Source organism: Hypanus sabinus, chromosome 11 (assembly GCF_030144855.1).
Source record: "Hypanus sabinus isolate sHypSab1 chromosome 11, sHypSab1.hap1, whole genome shotgun sequence".
In the NCBI taxonomy this organism is placed as follows: Eukaryota; Metazoa; Chordata; class Chondrichthyes; order Myliobatiformes; family Dasyatidae; genus Hypanus; species Hypanus sabinus.
The window spans coordinates 75,651,280-75,672,057 of NC_082716.1; the positions used below are offsets into that span (position 1 = coordinate 75,651,280).

Below are 20,778 nucleotides of genomic sequence, written 5' to 3' on the forward strand. Positions count from 1 at the left end.
ACCCAATTTTAGACCAATCATCTTGTAAGCCAGTGTCTCTTAATAAATCGGCTTTGTTTATTCAATCTTTTTTATTGAAATGTGGTATTGTTGATGTTTGGCGTTTCTTACATCCTTTAGATAGGGGGTACTTGTTTTTTATCCTCCATGTTCATCATATATGTTCCAGGATTGATTTTTTTTTATTGAAAGTCAAATGATTTCATCAGTTTGTTCCCATGAATATAAAGAGATTGCTGTTTCAGATCATGCTCCTGTATTTCTATCTTTAAATCTTCCACAAACAAAGAGAATTTGGCGTTTTAATACAACTTTGTTGTCTGATAAGGAATTTGTAAAATTTCTAGAGAGGTATATTATTTTGTTTTTTAAAGAGAATGAAAAGGAAGAGACTTCTAATCTTATTGTATGGGATATTTTCAAAGCCTATATATGAGGACAAATTATTTCTTATACTGCGAGTGTTAACAATAAGGCTAATAAAGAGAGAATTGAATTAGCCAATCAATTGAAACAATTAGATCAAAAATATACTATAGGTTCAGATCCTGTTTTATATAAAAGCCGTGTTGAAATTAAAACTAAATATGATCTTCTATTAACATATCCAATTGAAACTCAACTTCTTAAAGATAAAACTCAATTTTACATTCACGGAGAGAAATCAGGTAAAGTATTGGCCAACCAATTAAAAACTTCTGTAGTTAAATGACAAATTAAAGAAATTTGCAAAACTAATGGTGATAGGACAACTAATCACTCTGAAATAAATTATACCTTTTAGAATAGAATTCTCTAACTTTATAGTTCTGATTCCCCTAAAGATAATACTACAATGAATAATTTTCTAGATCAATTAACTATCCCTGCACTTTCTGCAGATAATTGTAAACAGATGAATCAACCCATTTCTTATGAGGAAATTGCCGAGGCTACACGTTCATTACACTCGGGGAAGGCTCCGGGTCCAGATGGAATTTCTGGAGAATTTTATAAGGCTTTTTCGTCATTAATTATACCGCAGTTAAACTTAGTTTTTTAGGATTCTTTCAAATTGGGTAGCTTGCCTCAATCTTTCTATGAAACCTCTATTTTGCTTATCCTAAAGAAGAACAAGGACCCAACTGAATGCTCCTCATAAAGGCCAATTTCATTACTCAATGTTGATACTAAACCCATTCTAAAGGTCTGGCTCATACGATTGAAAATATTCTACCTTCTATTATATCTGATGATCAGACTGGATTTATTAAAAACCGACATTTTCATTTTAATATGTGCCGTGTATTAAATGTTATTTACTCTCCCTCCCAGCAGATATCAGAATGTGTGATATCCTTAGATGCTGAGAAGGCCTTTGATCGAGTTGAATGGAATTATTTATTTAAAACAGAAAAAAATTAATTTTGGATCAGATTTTATTCAAGGGATTAAATTACTTTATCTATCTCCTTCTGCTCAGGTTGTAACTAATTTTCAAAATTCCAAACCATTTAAACTTCATTGTGGAACTAGACAAGGCTGTCCGTTGAGCCCTTTGCTCTTTGACCTAGCTTTAGAACCTCTTGCCATTGCTTTTCGAGAATCTAATGATATCTGTGGTATTTTAAGGAGAAGTATTACAAAATTTCGCTTTACACTGATGATCTATTGCTGTTTATCTCTAATATTGAGACCTCGTTACCTTGTGTACTTTCTTTACTCTCCTGTTTTAGCCAGTTTTCAGGATATAAATTGAACCTTCGTAAGAGTGAATTATTTCCTTTAAATAATTTGGTATCAATTAATATTAATCTCCCTTTTAAAGTTGTAAGGAATCAATTTATTTATTTGGATGTAACAGTCACTAAGAATTACAAACACCTGTTTAAAGAAAACTTTCTTACTTTATTGAATCATGTAAAAAGGATATCATTAAATAAGTCACCTCTTTCAATATCGTTGATTGGACTAATCAATTCTATTAAAATGAATATTCTACCTTTATTTCTGTATCTTTTTCAGGCTTTACCTGTTTTTATTTCTAAATCCTATTTTGACTCTCTTGATTCTATTTGATCCTCTTATATATGGAAAAATAAACATACTTGTTTAAATAAAGTTCATCTTCAAAAATCTAAAAAGTCTGGAGGTTTAGCCTTACCTAATTTTAGGGTTTATTACTGTACAGTTAATATATGATATCTTACATTTTGGCTATATTATATTCTAACTCTGTCAATAAATTTTCTATTATTTCTCTTCTTGGATCCTCACTTCCTTTATCTGTAAGTAAACTAACTGATAATTTAATAGCTAACATCCTCTGAGGATCTAGATACAATTTAGAAAACACTTTGGTTTATTGAGATTTTCCCTTTCAAGTCCCATTTATTCTAATTTTTTTCAAACCTTCCATGACTGATATAGGTTTTAAAACATGGGACAGGTTGGGTATTAAATGTAGACGTACAAATAAGCTGGATGAACTCAGCAGGTCGGGCAGCATCCATTGAAAGGCGCAGTCAACGTTTCGGGCCGAGACCCTTAAATGTTTTTGGGATCTGTTTGTTGGTGGAAACCTTTTTTCATTTGAGCAATTGTCAGCTAAATATAGCTTACCCAAAACTCACTTTTTCTTTTTTTTTTTAAAAAGATATTTACAAATCAGAGACTTAAGATCTCAATTATGCTCATTTCCTATAAGCTTAGGTAAGACTTACTAGATGTAACTTTTAGTTTGACACCCTTTCATAATGGTTCAATATCTAATATTTAAGATATATTACCGGAGACAAGGAATGTTCCTTTAGAGAAAATTAAGAATCTCTGGGAACAAGATTTACAACATCAATATCTGAAGAAACTTGAAATGAAAACTGGTTAATACTATGTACTCATCATTCCCTCATACAATTTAAGGTGGTACATAGAGCTCATATGACTAAAGATAAGCTATCTCGTTTTTATTCGGATATATCTCCCTACTGTAACAGATGTAATAATGGAGAAGCTTCATTAATTCATATTTTTTGGACTTGTCGAAATCTTGAAAAATATTGGAAGGAAGTTTTTCAAACTTTTTCCTTACTTTTTAAAGTCAATTTTAAGCCTAACCCTCTGACGGCCCTATTCGGTATTGTTGTAGAACAAGATATTAAGCTGAAGACATCTGATTTATATATTTTGGCCTTTAGCTCTCTTACAGCTAGGAAGATGCTTTTGTTTAAATGGAAAAATGTTTTTTTCTCCTACTCATGCTCAATGGTTATGTGACATTATGTCATATTTAGATTTAGAGAAGATACATTGTTCAATTTCTGAATCTCATCAAGACTTTCAAACATTGTGGGGACCTTTTCTGAATTATTTTCAAAACATTCAATTTGTTGTTTAAACTCAGATGTTGGCTATTATTAATTTTTATTATATGATAAGGTATTTTACCTTGTTTTCTCCTCAATGAACAGCTTCTGTCTTGGTAGGGATTAGATTCCTTTTTTTGTAATAAATTAGTATAGCTCATTTTACTATTAATTAACATATGAATACAGGGTAATGAGATTGTTATTATGAACAGATATAATGTAATTGGTAGTTTTTTAAAAATCTTTTTTGATCTTTTATATACACTCTCTTGTACTCAGTATGCTTCTATGTAGAAACTAATAAAAATAATGGGAAAGAAAATCACCTAGATCACATTTTTTCCCCATTCTGTTGTTTGGTCTGAACAACTAAACCTCTTGATCAAGTTTGTATGCTTTTATGTATTGAGTTGCAGTCACGATTAGCCGATTAGATATTTACAGTAATAAATTGTACAGATGTACCTAATAAAGAGCCCACTGAGTGCATGTCAGCTTTGAAGGACTGTGACCTATCAAAATCTCAGTAAATATTTTAGCTATTTAAATCTTCTGAATTAATAATAGAAATCAGGGAGATATCAAGTGAATTAAGTAGGAAATTTGCATAATTCTCCATTACAGAGGATGCAAGTAACCAGGCTCTTGGAAAGAAAAGCAGGATTCAAGAAATTTATGATCACAAAGACAGTTGTACTTCACAAGCTGTTGGAGCTATGGGCTGGCAATTCTCTGACCTCACAGATTTCATCTGAGGGTCTTGTTTTAAGTGGGTCATGAGAGAGTTGACAGTAATTTTCCAAAATTCCCAGCATTCAGGAAAGGTTCCTTTGGAATGGAAAACAGCAAATACCACCTTTTTTTTCCCTGAAAGGGTGGCAAAAAGACAGAAAGCTAATGACCAGTTAGCAACAATTGACCTAGAAAAATACAAACTTGTACTTGATGCAGTTATTTATAGCAGAGTGCTTTGAAAAGAAAAAAAAACAAGATAATCAGGCCAAATTAATGTGCTTTATGAAAAGGAATCATGTTTGACCATTTTAATCAGGGTTCTGTATGGGTAAAGTAGAAAGGAGTGTTATAAATGGATTTCCAGAAGGTATCGTAGGTGAGGGGGTATGGACGGATATGACCCAGGTTGTGTTGATGGGATTAAGCAGTATAACGGTTTGGCGTAGAGTAGATGGGCTGAAGGACCTGATTCTGTACTGTAGTGCAGTACTCTATGATTTCAAAAGAATATGATTTACATCTCAGAAACTGTGGCCAAGATTGGGCTCATTGGGTAGGAGAAATCCTGAAGCTTCTGGGTGAATGCAACAGAGGATTTACTTGAACCTTGTTTGACATTAGAAATCATAGATACAAAAGCAGACTTTTAAAACACAAGACATTTCCTTTAGAACAGTACAGATTATTATAGAATATAATAGTTACAGAACTAATTAAAATTTAACAAAGGATAGGGCAGGAAAGATTAAAGGGTAACGTTTCCAGTGGTCGATGACTTAAGAAGAAATTGCCATCAATTCAAGAATAAATAAAACAACTTTAAGAGAGATGTAAAATTCATTGCCAGAACAAAGGCAGAGAAATTCATCATTTGGTTTAGGCTGAAAATAAAAGGACTGATGAGTACAGGGTAGGTAAATATGATCAGAACTATTTGTTCAAGTGGAGAGTGAACAGAAAAATAGACCTATTGTACGAAAAGACAATTTCCAAATCACCACTTCTAATCATTTCTATGCAATTAGAAAGATAGTATTATATTTAAAGCACCCTGTAAAGGAGATGAACCAACTAAGTTTACCTTAACACTAAGAACAGAATAATGAGGGTGCAGTACATTCTCTTTAAGGGGGAAGATATATCAAACAATTAATCTGATTTACAAGCAAAACATGAAGAATGTCAGCCTGCAATTACTGGGATAATAAGTTTTTTAAATGTTACTGAAAAATTCTTATGTATAAACTCATATGCTAAAGTAACAAAAATTAAATCTTTTTCTAATTAGCGCATTTTTCTATCAGATTCACCACGCTGGATTTGGTCAAATATCCTAAGGGTAGATAAAAGCAGCATTATACATTTCAATCAGTGGATGGGCTCCAAATCTACATTTCAGGTATGAGAACAATATTTTGAAATCTACCACAACATATACAAAAAATTTAATTTATAATGCTATGCAGTTATGTCACATTTATTTTACAAACTATCCTTGACTATCAAGTAAATCAAGGTGCTACATCTACTTTACCAAGAAAGAGAACATTGACTTAAAGGCTTATTGGCACTTCTCTAACACACAAAGTAATGAAAACAATAAGTTGGAAGCATTTTAAAAGGATTTGGCAACAGCTCAGCAAAAAGTAATACAGTCAATCCATATACAAAGGTAGTTTGTGAAATACAAGAATTTGCATACCTCAGTGTTCTTACTGCTTAGTTGGTTACAGCAAGTCTGGTTTTGTGCCAAGATACCCAAGTAAGATTCTAGTTCTTTCTTTTGGAAGTTGGTAAAATTTGCCGACTTGTCCTGAAGTTCTAATATCCGCTCATTTTTCTTTTGCTGTTAAATATACACAAAACTGAATTATTATGGAAATAACCTGTCAGCTACGTTTTTTTTTGTTAAGCGCCAAGTTGGTACATTTACTGCACCAACTGGCACTGTCACAGCCTTAGATTAGCAGTCGTCATCTCTATTTAAGACCAAGGTCTGATGAGGCTAATCCAAACTACACTTTGCACATTAACAATCCAACCAGGATTTTAGGAAAAGGCAGGCAAAATTCAGAGCAGGGTCTACTCTATTTCAGTTTAGTAACACAGAATATGCTTTAATTGCAGATGCACCCAGGATATTGACAAGTCGAGCACAGTTCTGATCAAAATAAATGTTCGATGCAATACTGTTATAGTCTGGTGCCTCAGATTTCCTTTAAGTGGATGATCAAAAAAAATCTGGAAATTAAGAACAGTGACCATCTCAATTAGCTTAAATCAGCAGACAACCTATAGAGCAAGTAAACAACTTTTAATCCTGGAGGAACAAATAGGCAGCAATAGAGCAGATCTTACAAATTTTAAAGATATTGGTCATTGATAAAATATGGAATTGCTCAGTTGCATGATAACATTTCAATCATATCTTATGTAACCCAAATCTAATGTTCTCTTGCACATCCATGGAAAAAAGGCACGAGTTAAGATCAGAAAGCTAAAAAGTGCCAGGTGTCCTTAGAATCTGAAATAAGAAATAGAAAAGACAGGAAAATCTCATTCAAAAGGACAGGAGAAAAAAAAGATTAGTTTTGTTTATGGATCTTGGAAAGAATGGAGAAATATGCTGTGCAGGTTTGGCAGTGATCTTGAAAAGGAGGTATTGATGGCTTAGCTTAGTGCTTGATTGTCAGGTTGCAACACAGAAAAGTTGTATTGTTTAGGAGCGATGACTTTCAGGTTTTGTCAAGTGATTTTCCTCAAGCAACAGCACAAAATTGACAGCAAGAATAAAAATTCTATTGAGAATGGATTCTACAGCAGATTTAGAATGATCATAAGATGTTCAGAGATTTAGGCGATTGATAGCATGGGAGAAAAAGGGACTGGGATAGAAGAAACCCAATCAGAATAAAAATTCCAAAGCTGGTAGGAAAAGTCCATTAAGGTATGTTGTTGGAGAATTCTTCTAACCAAAGATGTGGACGCAGAGTCAAAAAGCAATTCGCAAAATGATTAGACTAAAACAATGATAGTTTATGACTATTGCACAAAAGCTATTTGCATTTTAATACCTTTTTCCACTTAAAAATAAGAACAGGGAAAACACTGACAGTATCATGCAACACACAAAATGCTGGAAGAGCTCAGTAGATCAGGTGGCATTTTGTAGAAGAATAAGCAGTCAACGTTTTGGGCTGAGAAGTCAACTGTTCAATCTTTTCCATAGATGCTGCCTGACCTGCTGTGTTCCTCCAGCATTTTGAATGTGTTGTTTGAATTTCCAGGATCTGCAGATTTTCTCTTGTTTGAACAGTATCGTATGATCTGAAAAACAAGTGGAACCTTAAACAAACTAGCAAACAGCTGCCAGCAAAAGATGGCAGCGTATGATCTAAAGTTTTACAGGGACGTTCTTACCAAGGCATCTTTTTTCTTCTCTACTGCCTCATTCATTGCTTGTATTTCACTCTTTTGTTGTTCTGGACATTCCACAATCATGGGTTTGAGCTTTGCTTGCATCTCCTTTTCATTAACCAAGTCCACTTTCAGCTGGCTCTACCAATAAAAAGACAACTTTATTACAGGGAAAAAATCAGATTAATATTTTTAATTTTTCAGTCAACTGTTGTGATACAGTAGTAAAATGGTTATTTTACCATATTAAAGGCAGGATCACTAGCTGTGAAATGAAAATTCAAAACCTACAAGAGATTTTAATTCAGTTAACAAATTAAACCAGAAATAAAAATCTAATTTGATAATAGTAACCATGAAAACAATGGATGATAAAACGCACCACAGTTAACCATACAGTGCAGACCTGACTACATACAACTATACCTTTAAATGATATAGCAATCCACAAAGTTGTATCAAACTGCCACATGAAACTTAGAAAAACAGATGGTTTGTAACACCTATTTAGCGCTTATCTTGTCTCCTGTCACCACACTCTTTATGAGAAAAGTTAAATGACATAGTACTACACTAGGTGCTAGGCCATCAGAAGCTCTAGGTATTGGGAGACTTTATATCTCTATATAAAAACAAGGTATATAAAATATTTACATGAAGAACAATTAAAATTCCAACATTCTGCTGCGGTTTCAAATCTCATATCAACAAAAACCAAATTTCTATTTAGTTAGAATCAGTGACATTCATTAGAATGTTTTGTTAATCTAATTAGTTAGAGAAATTGGAGTTAGTGTTATTCCCTGTTTAAAGGTTTACAGACTAACCTAGTTAGAAAACTAATTGAATTCCTATTCTTAAGGACTATATTATGGTGAACTTCAGGTTTCAATTCAAGTCAGTATATCTGAAAATTGAAATTGAAAATTTAGTTATCTACACAGCTCAACTTCTTTCACAATAATTCTCCAACATCACAACTTTTAAGCAAAGTAAATCTCATGCAGTAACTTAAAGTCTTTGCAAAAATAATCAGTTATTGCAGAAAATCTAATTCAGATTCTTTGAATGAAAATAAACTTGTACATCCAATCGTATTAAATCCTCAATGTCATGAAACAGTTCGTTCCTGCACTGGTTCTTCATCTTGGGTGGCTCACCATCTTGTTTCTTGTTTGGTTGGATGAAATAGTTGATCATCCATGGAAAATCGATTCCCAAACTTATACAAAAGAAACCTGACCAAATCCCATGGTGTCATTTAACAGAACCAATTCCCAGTTACACGGCAGAGATCCTGTACTCTCATCTCTGCCAATGTTGTCTCATTTTAGGGCTGCTGCTCGTTATAGCTATAGTTTCAGTAGATATTTTATTGCTATCGTCTCTCCTGCAGGGGTTTCAAATAAGTAGGGTAGAGATACTCACTACTAATTAGACTTCAAACAGTTTATATCTTTAGTTTCTAATAGTTTGCTGCGTTTCTCTCACTTTCCTGCACTGAGTCAGCCAAGCCTCGTTCTTCCATTCAAGTCTACTCAATAATATCTACTTTAAGGAACAAATTTAAAAAGAAATTAGTCTTTACTTAGAATTCAATGATAATGGAGAGGGCCGAGACCCTTCACCAGGTGTTCCTTTGATGTTGCCTGACCTGCTGAGCTCCTTCAGCATTTTGTTTGTGTTGCTTGGACTTCCAACTTTTGCATTTTTTTTGTGTTTAATCTCCCAAATCAGAATCAGGTTTATTATCACTGGCATGTGTCATGAAATTTGAAGGTTGTTGCTGCAACATCACTGCACTAGTTGGCATATCTCACTCCTGTACGCCCTCTCATCTCCATCTGAGATTCTACCAACAGTGGTTATACCATCAGCAATTTACAGATTGTATTTGAGCTAAGCATAGCCACACAGTCATGGGTGTAGAGAGTAGAGCAGTGGGCTAAGCACGCTACACCTGAGGTGCACCCATGTGATCATCAGCGAGGAGGATATGTTATCACCAATCCGCACAGACAGTGGTCTTCTGGTTAGGAAGTCGAGGATCCAATTGCAGAGGGAGGTACAGAGGTCCAGGTTCTGAAAATTTCTCAATCAGGATTGTGGGAATGATGGTATTAAGTGCTGAGCTATAGTCGATGAACCTGACATAGGTATTTGTATTGATAGGTGCTCTGAGTCTGTGTGAAGAGCAATTGAGATTGCATCTATCATTGACATATTGTGTCAATAGGCAAATTGCAATGGGTCCAGATCCTTGCTGAGGCAAGAGTTCAGTCTAGTCAAGATTCAAATGTGCAATTTAATGTCAGAGAAATATATACAATATACATCCTGAAATGCTTTTTCTTCACAACCACCCATAAAAACAGAGAAGTATCCCAAAGAATGAATGACAGTTAAATGTTAGAACCCCAAAGATCCCCCCTGCTCCCCCCTCCCACACGTAAGCAGCAGCGAGCAACAACCCCCCTCCCCCCACTGACAAAAAAAAGCATCGGTGCCGCCACTGACCACTCAAGCATGAGCAATGCAACAGCAAAGAGACAGACTTGCAGTTACCCCGAAGACTTCAAGTTTCACCTGGTATTCAACATACCGCAGGTTCTCTCTCCCCCTAATAAGCTAGAGAGGAGTCTCCATTTTCCCAGTGAGCAGGGAGACATAACAAATAACTTGCTGGTTTATGATGTTAAAAGTCCGTTACGTTGCTTTTTTTGAGCTCTGTGCCTGGAGATCGCAAAGATCCCAGGTCTCCAGGCATACAGCAGATATCCCAGCTCCCATGATGGCACACAGATCTCGTCATGACACCAACCCTGAATCCGCTCGTCTCCAGAGCCCTGAGATCCTAGGCTTCTGAATTTGAGCTGGACTCTTAGGCCAAGCCTTTGGCGTGCATAACAGCCAGCTATGGAACCCCAAGAGCAAGTCCCATTCCTGCAAAGAACCAACCACTCAAAGCATTTCAACACTGTAGATGTGAGTGCTACTGGGGGATAGTCATTAAGGCAGCTCACATTATTCTTCTTAGGCACTGGTATAATTGTTGTCTTTTTGAAGCAAGTGGGAACTTCCATCCATAGCAGTGAGATGTTGAAAAAGTGACTGAATACTCCCGTCAGTTGGTTGGCGCAGGCTTTCAGAGCCTTACCAGGTACTTCATCGGGCACTTCCGCCTTGCGAAGGTTCACCCTCTTTAAAGACAGCCAAGCATCAGCCTCTGAGACAGAGATGACAGGGTCATCAGGTGCAGCAGGGAACTTCACAGATGTAGTAATATTCTTCCTTTCAAAGCAGGCATAGAAGGAGTTGGATCAATCTGGTAGTGAGGCTTCGCTGTCATTCATGCCATTGGGTTTTACTCTAGGAAGTAATGTCTTGCAAAGTGGAGGTGGAGGATAAATGCGCGGCTGAGGGATTGGAGTAGAGGACAGGGATTCAGATTACTGGATCATTGGGACCTCTTCTGGGACAGGTGTGACCTGCACAAAAAGGACAGGTTGCACTTGAATCCAAGAAGGACCAATATCAGGGCGGGAAAGTTTGCTAAGGCTATTGGGGAGAGTTTAAACTAGAATTGCTGGGGAGTGGGAACCAAACTGAAGTGACAGAGGAAAGGGATGTTGGCTCACAAATAGAGAAAGTTTGGAGACAGTGCGACAGGGAAGAGTATCATGAATAAAGCAGATGAGCTTAGCGCATGGATCAGCACTTGGAGCTATGATGTTGTGGCCATTAGAGACTTCGATGGTGCAGGGCAGGACTGACTACTACAAGTGCCAGGCTTCAGATGTTTCAGAAAGGATAGGGAAAGAAGCAAAAGAGGTGGGGCATGGCACTGTTGATCAGAGATAGTGTCACGGCTGCAGAAAAGGAGGCATGGAGGGGTTGTCTACAGAGTCTCTGTGAGTGGAAGTTAGGAATAGGAAAGGGGCATAACTCTACTGGGTGCTTTTTTCCAAATATATAGACCACCCAATAGTAACAGGGACATCAAGGAGCAGATAGGGAGACAGATTCTGGAAAGGAGTAATAATAGCAGGGTTGTTATGGTGGGGGATTTTAATTTCTCAGATATTGATTGGCATTTCCCTAGAGTGAGGGGTTTAGATGGGGTGGACTTCGTTAGGTGCGTTCAGGAAGGTTTCTTAACACAATATATAGATAAGCCTACAAGAGGAGAGGCTGTACTTGATCTGGTATTGGGAAATGAACCTGGTCAGGTGTCAGGTCTCTCAGTAGGAGAGCATTTTGGAGATAGTGATCACCTTTACCATGGAGTAAGGGGAACTATGAGGCCATCAGGCAGGAACTTGGAAGCATGATTTGGAAACATGTTCTCAGGGAAATGTATGGAAGAAATGTAACAAATGTTCAGGGGATATTTGCATGGGTTTCTGAGTAAATACGTTCCAATGAGACATGGAAAGGATGGTAGGGTACAAGATCCATGGTGCACAAAGGCTGTTGTAAATCTAGTCAAGAAGAAGAGGTTACGAAAGGCTCAGAAAACAAGGTAATGATATGAATCTAGAAGATTATACTGTAAGGCTAGCAGGAAAGAGCTTAAGAATGAAATTGGGAGAGCCAGAAGGGGCCAGGAGAAGGCTTTGGCGAACAGGATTAAGGAAAACCCCAAGGCATTCTACAAGTATGCGAAGAGCACGAGGATAAGACGTGAGAGAATAGGACCAATCAAGTGTGACAGCGGAAAAGTGTGTATGGAACCAGAGGAAATAGCGGAGGTACTTAATGAATACTTTGCTTCAGTATTCACTATGGAAAAGGATCTTGGCAATTGTAGGGATGACTTGCAGTGGACTGAAAAGCTTGAGAATGTAGATATTAAGAAAAAGGATGTACTGGAGCTTTTGCAAAGCATCAAGTTGGATAAGTCACGGGGACCGGACGGGATGTTCCTCAGGCTGCTGTGGGAAGCAAGGGAGGAGATTGCTGAGCCTCTGGCAATGATCTTTGCATCATCAATGAGGAGAGGTTCCAAAGGACTGGAGGGCTGCGGCTGTTGTTCCCTTATTCAAGAAGGAGAGTAGGGATAGCCCAGGAAATAATAGGCCAGCGGGTCTTACTTCCGTGGTTGGTAAGTTGCTGGAGAAGATGCTGAGAGGCATAATTTATGAACATTTGGAGAGGCATAATATGATTAGGAATAGTCAGCATGGCTTTGTCAAAGGCAGAACGTGCCTTATGAGCCTGATTGGATTATTTGAGGATGTGACTAAGCACATTGATGAAGGTAGAGCCACAGATGTAGTGTATATGAATTTCAGCAAGGCATTTGATAAGGTACCACATGCAAGGCTTATTGAGAAAGTAGGAGGCATGGGATTCAAGGGACCTTGCTTTGTGGATCCAGAATTGGCTTGCCCACAGAAGGCAAAGTGTGGTTGTAGATGGGTCATATTCTGCATGGAGGCTGTTGACCCAACGGTGTGCCTCAGGGATCTGTTCTGGGACCCCTACTCTTTGTGATGTTTATAAGTGACCTGGATGAGGAAGTGGAGTGATGGGTTAGTAAATTTGCTGATGACACAAAGGTTGGAGGTGTTGTGGATAGTGTGAAGGGCTGTCAGAGGTTACAACAGGACATTGATAGGATGCAAAACTGGGCTGAGAAGTGGCAGATGGAGTTCAACCCAGATAAGTGTGAGGTGGTTCATTTTGGTAGGTCAAGTATGATGGCAGAATATAGTATTAATGCTAAGACTCTTGGCAGTGTGGAGGAGCAGAGGGATCTTGGGGTCAGAGCCCATAGGACATTCAAAGCTGCTGTGCAGGTTGACCGTGGTTAAGAAAGCATATGGTCATTGGCCTTCAATTCTGGGATTAAGTTTAAGATCCGAACAGTAAGTTTGCAGCTATATAGGACCATGGTCAGACCCCACTTGGAGTACTGTGCTCAGTTCTGGTCACCTCACTACAGGAAGGACATGGAAACCATTGAAAGGGTGCAGAGGAGATTTACAAGCATGTTGCCTGGACTGGGGAGCGTGTCTTATGAGAATAGGTTAGTGCACTTGGCCTTTTCTCTTTGGAGTGACAGAGGATGAGAGGTGACTTGATAGAGGTGTACAAGATAATGAGAGGCATTGATCATGTGGATAGACAGAGGCTTTTCTCTAGGACTGAAATGGCTAGCACAAGGAGGCATAGTTTTAAGGTGCTTGGAAGCAGCTACAGAAAAGAAGTCAGGGCTAAGATTTAAAAAAAAACGCAGAGAGTGGTGAGTGCATGGAAAGGGCTACTGGCAGTGGTGGTAGAGGCAGAACCAATAGGGTCTTTTAAGAGACTCCTGGATGGCTACATGGAGCTTAGAAAAATAGAGGGCTATGGGTAACGCCGAGGTAGTTCTAAGGTAAGGATAAGTTTGGCACAGCTTTGTGGGCCGAAGGGCCTGTATTGTGCTGTATGTTTTCTATGTTTCTAAACTCTGCCAGAGATGTCGTACATCCAACGTCACCTCCAACCTTGTTTGAAATTGGCTCTTTGCTCTTGAAATAGCCCTCACAGCCTGATGGTCTCAGCCCAAAACCTTGACTCTTTATTCCCACCCATAGGTACTGCCTGACCTGCTGAGCTCCTCCAGCACATTGTGTGTATTGCTCTAAATTTCCAGCATCTGCAGTACTCTTGTGTCTATGATTTATTGGTCCACTGCAAAGTTTCTTCAAGGTATGCATACACCTGAAGTTTAAATACTCTTCGAAAAGAATTCAGTGAGACTCTCTCACTGCTCCTCTGTTGCTCTGATTCTTCCACCACGTGCTCACCCAGACTCGCTGTCACAGCCATGTATCCTTCCTGGGAACTTGTCTCCGCCACCACCTTGCACCACATATCTTCCAGCTCCATTTCCAGACCTCCCAGCTTGGATCCAGCAAGCATTAAATTGACTTTCTCCCGCTACTGCTCCCTCTGATTTCTACGTGCCACCCTCACTGCTTCAAAAATCCACAGCTCCAACCAACAATTCTTCTCCTTCCTCACATCCACTAAGAATTGCAAGATCACGCATCTCAAGATGCGGCAGCCTACAGTCCCTCCAACTCGGAACTCTGCCTCCTGCCACCTCCAGTTCAGGCTCAAACCTTGGGATCATCCGCCTCCAAAACGCAGACACCACCGCCAACTCCAGTTCTGAACTTACCACCTCAAAACCACAGACCTTGCTGCAACCAGCTCTCTCGTCAACTTCTATGCCAGCTGCTTTCAAACTACGGATCCTGCACTCTCCAGCTCAAACTTCAGCTGCCTACTGTCCCAGGTCAAGACCTTTCTCACTGCCGCTGGGTTCAGTGGTTCCTCTTTCCACCACTATTACTCCACACCAATCCCAGATCTCCTTAGCTCCTCTCCACCCCCTCCCCTGCAATCCTCTGAGCCTCCCTCTTCCTCCCACCCTACGTTCCCAGAACACCCCCACACCATCCATTCCTCTGACCTCTCCAATTCTCTTCCCACCCCTTATCCCAGCTCTAAATCCTACCATGTTTGCACCTTATTCTCCAATCTTCCTGTATCTGAGGTAGAATGTTCTGCTCTCAGTAAGGGTCTCACCTTTATCCCCCTGTGCCCGCACCTTAGTGAGCTCCCCACCCACCATGACACCGAGCTCTTCTTCCATTGCCTTTGTCTCCATGCCTACTTCTTTGGCAAGGATTCTCCAGCCCGCACTGATGACCTCTTTTTTCGTCTTCAACCCTCCTCCTCTTCTTGGATGTACTGCTCTGGTGTTCTGCCTGCTCTGGATCTTTTTAACTAATTGCCAATGAGACATCAACCGTTTCAATTTTAACACTCCTCCCTCCAATTCAAATCTTACTCCCTTTGAACGCACTGCTCACTACTCTCTCCACACTAATCTAGCCCTAATTAAGGGTTTCAGCCCAAAATGTCGACTGTTTATTCCCATTCATGGATACTGCCTGACCTGCTGAACTCCAGTATATTATGTATATTGCTCTAAATTTCCAGCATCTGCAGTACCTCTGGTGTCAAAGATTACTCCTTTATTTTGCAGTTGGAAGCATAATGGGAGAATGTTTTTGTTAATCTATTTATAAAACATAAATGTTGCTATGAAAGGTCAGACTTACTGCCAATTCTTAGAAACACTTGAGAAGGCATTGGCAAGCATCTTCTCAAACCTCAGCAATCTGTGTTTTGATGGAAATATCACATTTCTGTAGGAAAATAGTGCCTTTTTTAAAAATATCAATAAAGACGCAATGGTACAGTCAAATATATTACACACAACTGCTTGAAATTCCTCTTGCATATAAAAAGCAACAGCTTAGCTCCATTGAATATTGCACTTCCACATGTCAAGATAAACTGACATATGACATGGGTGGTGATTGAGGCAGATACAGTAGAGAGATTTAAGGCACTCTTGGGCTCATGAATGACAGAAAGAGGGAGGGTTATATGAAAGGGACGGATTAGATTGATTTTTCAGTACATTGAGTGCTATACTGTTCTAGAATTCTGTGTTCTATTATGATGCTCTTACCAAGATGGATGCTTGAGCTTCGTTTTGATATTCAAAGAAAAACTATTTTTCTTGAAAAACAAGCACACCACTACTTGGATCAAAAATTGAAAGGCAGAATGAATTTGCATGTGCAAAATCTTAACACAAATTTACATTTCAAAAAGTCAGCTAAAAATATTGGTGTTCACCAAATCACAAAAATCTTCAAGTTTTTATTGTCCAAGCCCAAAACTTGTTTGTCTTCCAGCACATGTTGACTTACAAAAGATCCTAACATATGTTAGGATATGTTTTTATCCTAACATATAAAACCTTAACCAAAATTAAAACTTGAAATATATCTACCAGCACTTTGTTTCTTTCAGCAATTTTTGCCTTCAGTTGTGTTGTTACATCTTGAACAGAACTCTGCAGAAATAAAATAAAATTAATCAGCACATTACAGTGTCATCAACATAATATGAAGAAGGGCATTTCAAGATATTGCCTCTAGATTTACTGCCCACTGATGTAGCCAGATGTCTATGAAATTAGCAGCTTTTGAATTGACAGATCTTTTACAAGATTTCATAGGGCAGGTGTAAACAAGTTCCAAGAAATGGCCAGGTAAAAATTGGAGATTTTGTATTACCATCGGCCCTCCTTATCCACGGGTTCCGCATGCGTGGATTCAACCAACTACGGATCGGGAAAACCCGGAAGTTCTCTCTTCAGCACTTGTTGTTTGAGCATGTACAGACTTTTTTTCTTGTTATTATTCCTTAAACAATACAGTATAACAACTATTTACATTGTATTAGGTACTATAAGTCATCTAGAGATGACTTAAAGTACAGGCAGTCTTTAAGTCGGACCTGTACATAAGTCGGAACAGGGTACATCCAGTATCGTCAAACGTTTGTCTTAGTATATAGTATATATTTTACCTTTCTATTTTACCTTTCTATAAAACACTTAAGAAACATATGTATTTCAATAATTAAACTATGTTGCTGAGTAATAATTGTAGCTTTCATCGGGGCAGGGCCTTTCACATGCTCCATTATTCTCACTTTATCCTTTAAAATTGTTCTAATCATTGACTGACTGTAGCCTAACGTTTTTCCAATGACTGTTGGCATTTCAACTCTTTCCGATCACTTTATTATTTCCACTTTATTTTCAATTGCGATTGTTTTCCGTCAACGGAACAAAAACACTGCGGATTCAGCAGTAGTCATGGGCAGCAGGTCTGAGCTCCCTTGGGTCCTAAAGTCCACCCACACTGAGACAGGTTAAATAAGGGACTTGACCATCCGTGTATTTTGGTATCCACTGGGAGTTCCGGAACCAATCCTCTGTAGATAAGGAGGGCCGACTGTATTTTTCATTACTGAAGGTGAGGACAAATTATCAACTATGTCAAGTCCAAATGATCCCAACATGGTGACTTTGGCAATTAATTTCAAAACGGCTGTTGATAAAGAGAAAATAAACCTTGCGGCCCAAGTTAATGAGTTTTCAAAGACAAACACCACAGAATACCAAATGAATGAGCAATATATGTTTTCATATTCTCCATTTTTCATCCAAAGACCACACAAAAAATAGTCACGTTAAAATTTTAAAACAGAACTAGATTAGATTTGGGCATATCCCTCATAGCCTTAAAATAGGAGATATTATCCCATGATCTACTGTACTAACCCAACTCACAAAAACCTTCCAAGGTGCAAATCCATGGTCTCATGAGACTGACGGATGCCTATAAATACAGGGTTAGCAGCAGGATCTTAACAGTGTGAAGGAACAGAGGGATTTTGGGGCTCACATCCTAAACATCTCAAAGTTGCAACACAGGTGTCTGGTGTGTTGGCCTTTGTTAGTCATGGGATTCAGTTCAAGAGGAAATGTTGCAGCTCTGTAAACCCTATTTAGACCACACTTGGAATACTGTAGAGAGCTCTGGTGGGCGCATTATAGGGAGGATGTGCAAACTTTAGAGAAGGTGCAGAGGAGATTTACGAGGATTCTGCCTTGATTAAAGACCATGCCTTAAGAAGATTTGTTGAGCAAGCTAGGGATTTTCTCTTTGGAGGGAAAGCATAGATCAAGTGGATAGTCAGAGACTTTTTCCCCCAAGGTATAAATGGCTAATACTAGAGGACATAATTTTAAAGATGACTGGTGGAAAGTAAAGCAGGGGAATGTCAAGAGGTAAGTTTTTCTTTATACAAAGACAGATGTCCAGCGGTAGTGGTAGATGCATTTAAGAAACTCTAGGGTAGGAAAATGGATGATAGAAATTGGAGAGCTATGTAGGAAGGAAGGCTAGATTGATCTTAGTGCATGATGTGCCAAACTTTAAACCTATTGTAAGGGCCTGTACTGAGCTGTAATGTTCTACATTCCACACATGTTCTAATCTGCTCACAGTACTCCAAATGTGGTCTGATCAATGTCTTTTAAAGCTTCAGCAATACATCCCTGCTTTTATGTGTTAGTCCTCTTGAAATGAATGTATGATAGGAATGCATTTACCTTCCTTACCAATGACTCAACCTCCAAGTTGGCCTTAAGGGATTCCTGCATAAGGGCCCCCAACTCCCTTTGCACTTCTAATTTCTGAATTTTCTCCCCAATTAGAAAATACTCTACGACTTTACTTCTACTAAAAGCGTGTGAGCTTAACTTCCCTAGTGTATTCCATTTGCCACTTCTTTGCCCATTCTCTAAATCTGTTCAAGTCCTGCTACAAACTCCCCGTTTCCTCATTACCTGCCCCTCCGCATCTTTATAACATCCGCAAACATTGACACAAAGCCATCAATTCATCATCCAGATCATTAACAAATAATGCAAAAAGTAGCCAACTCAAAAGCAACCCCTGCAGAACACTACTAGTCACTGACAGCCAACCAGAAAAGGCCCGCCTTTATTCCCATTCTACGCCTTCTGCCAGAAACAACACAGTACACTTACTTGCTTGTGACGATATTCCCCGTTTATCACTTGGTGTAATTCTGTAATGTCAGCTGAAAGTACGTCAATTTTTGCCTTTTGCTCAGGTGGTATTGTGCTGGTAAAAGAAATGTTTTCCGATTATATTGCTTTATATTACTTCATCCAACTTGCACATCTTTAAAATGTCATTGAAATCAGTCTCATAGAAATACATTTGAGCAGTACAATAGGATCCAATTAATTCACTTTCATTTTGTGGTACCAGATGACTGAACTGGCATCTCTTCACCCTTCAACTAAGAACTTGTGTTAAAAGTGCATAGGATTATATAAAAGTATTCCATTACAACTGTAATAGCACAAAAACAAATCTGCGTTTTTGAAGAACTAATGATTAAGGAAGCCATTATCCTGTGCAAATGATTATAGAATAGCATCAATGATTTATTACAGAGCCACTAAATTTGCAGAATTATAATATTCACCCAAAAGAAAATTTAATTTTATCAAAATGATAACAATGGAGATTGAAGGAGAGTAATATATTTCAGGCTTCATTAACAATTACCTCCTATACCTAATAAAGTGAACATTCATGGTCTTCTGCTGCTGTTGTCCATCCACTTCAAAGTTGTGTGTTTTGCATTCAGAGATGCTTTTATGCATACCACCATTGAAACACATGGTCATTTGAGTTATTGTCACCTTCATGTCAACTTGAAGCCATCTGGCCATTCTCCTCTAACCTCTCATTAACAAAGCACTTCTGCCCACAGAACTGCAGTTCACACTATTCTCTATAAAGGTCTAGGGATTACTGTGCATGAAAATCCCAGGAGATCAGTAGTTTGTGAGCTATTCAAACCACCCATCTGGCACCATTTCAATCATTCCACAGTCAAAGTTATTGAGATCAAATTTCTTTCCCATGGTGATTTTCATCTGAACAACTGAACCTCTTGATTATATCTGCATGCTTTTATGCACTGAGTTGCAGCCACATGATTGGCCAATTAGATATTTGCATTAATGAGCAAGTATACAGATGCACCTAATAAAGTGGCCACCAAGTGTACTACTGCATTTGAATTTTGTTCAAAATCTAGCATTTCTTTTCCAAATAGATATTTCAGAAACAACCATATTTCTTTCTACAACTGTGTTCACTACATTTGTACTATTTGCAATTGCTTTGCTTACATTACCCTAGTCTAAAAATCCTCCATCATTTGATTTTTCGTACAGCTTTGTAGTGCACATAATGCAGGTCAACTCCCACTGGAGGTTAATAAAATAAGTACAGCAAATCTCATATTTTCTGTACATGTGGGATCTGTGATCTCACAATATACCTAGCAAAAGTGATTAAACTTGATTATACTGGTATAATTGAAAAATAACTATTCCTTCATTAGGTTAAGCTGCATGAAGATCAACCTACTTTAAGCTTTGAATTTTGTACTTCATTTCTTCATTTGAAGAAAACATCTGCTGCATCATCTCCAAATTCAGTTTCTGTGGGGAATAATTGAACGTGATATATTTTTGACAAACATTATATTTTCACAGTGAAGAATACTTTGCCTAAAATATATTTTTCACTGTTTTATTGTCAGAGTAGTCATGTCTGTAATATAACCAGATCAGCAGAGTCTATTTGCTTGCATTCAGATATACGTCAAAATGTATTTAAAATCAAATCAACAAACCCCTTTACTAAAGGAAGCTAGTCAGTGAATAGATCTTGAGTTAAAAATGTAAATTGGTTAAATTTTCAGATAATACAAAACAGAGAAAAACAGAAATGCATACACCAAA

At 38.1% G+C, this 20,778-nt stretch overlaps 1 protein-coding gene across 1 annotated transcript in view; it reads right to left on the minus strand.

Annotated features, from left to right (window-relative positions):
* The window catches only part of nuf2 (UF2 component of NDC80 kinetochore complex), a 73,042-nt gene that overhangs the window by 8,054 nt on the left and 44,210 nt on the right, over positions 1–20,778 (minus strand). Inside the window, exons 7-11 of the mRNA XM_059983635.1 lie at positions 20,402–20,475; positions 18,979–19,075; positions 16,363–16,425; positions 7,503–7,640; positions 5,785–5,928 (exon numbers count right to left, since the gene is read on the minus strand). Coding sequence (XP_059839618.1) covers positions 5,785–5,928; positions 7,503–7,640; positions 16,363–16,425; positions 18,979–19,075; positions 20,402–20,475 — 516 coding nt within the window. The remainder of the gene's footprint in view (positions 1–5,784; positions 5,929–7,502; positions 7,641–16,362; positions 16,426–18,978; positions 19,076–20,401; positions 20,476–20,778) is intronic.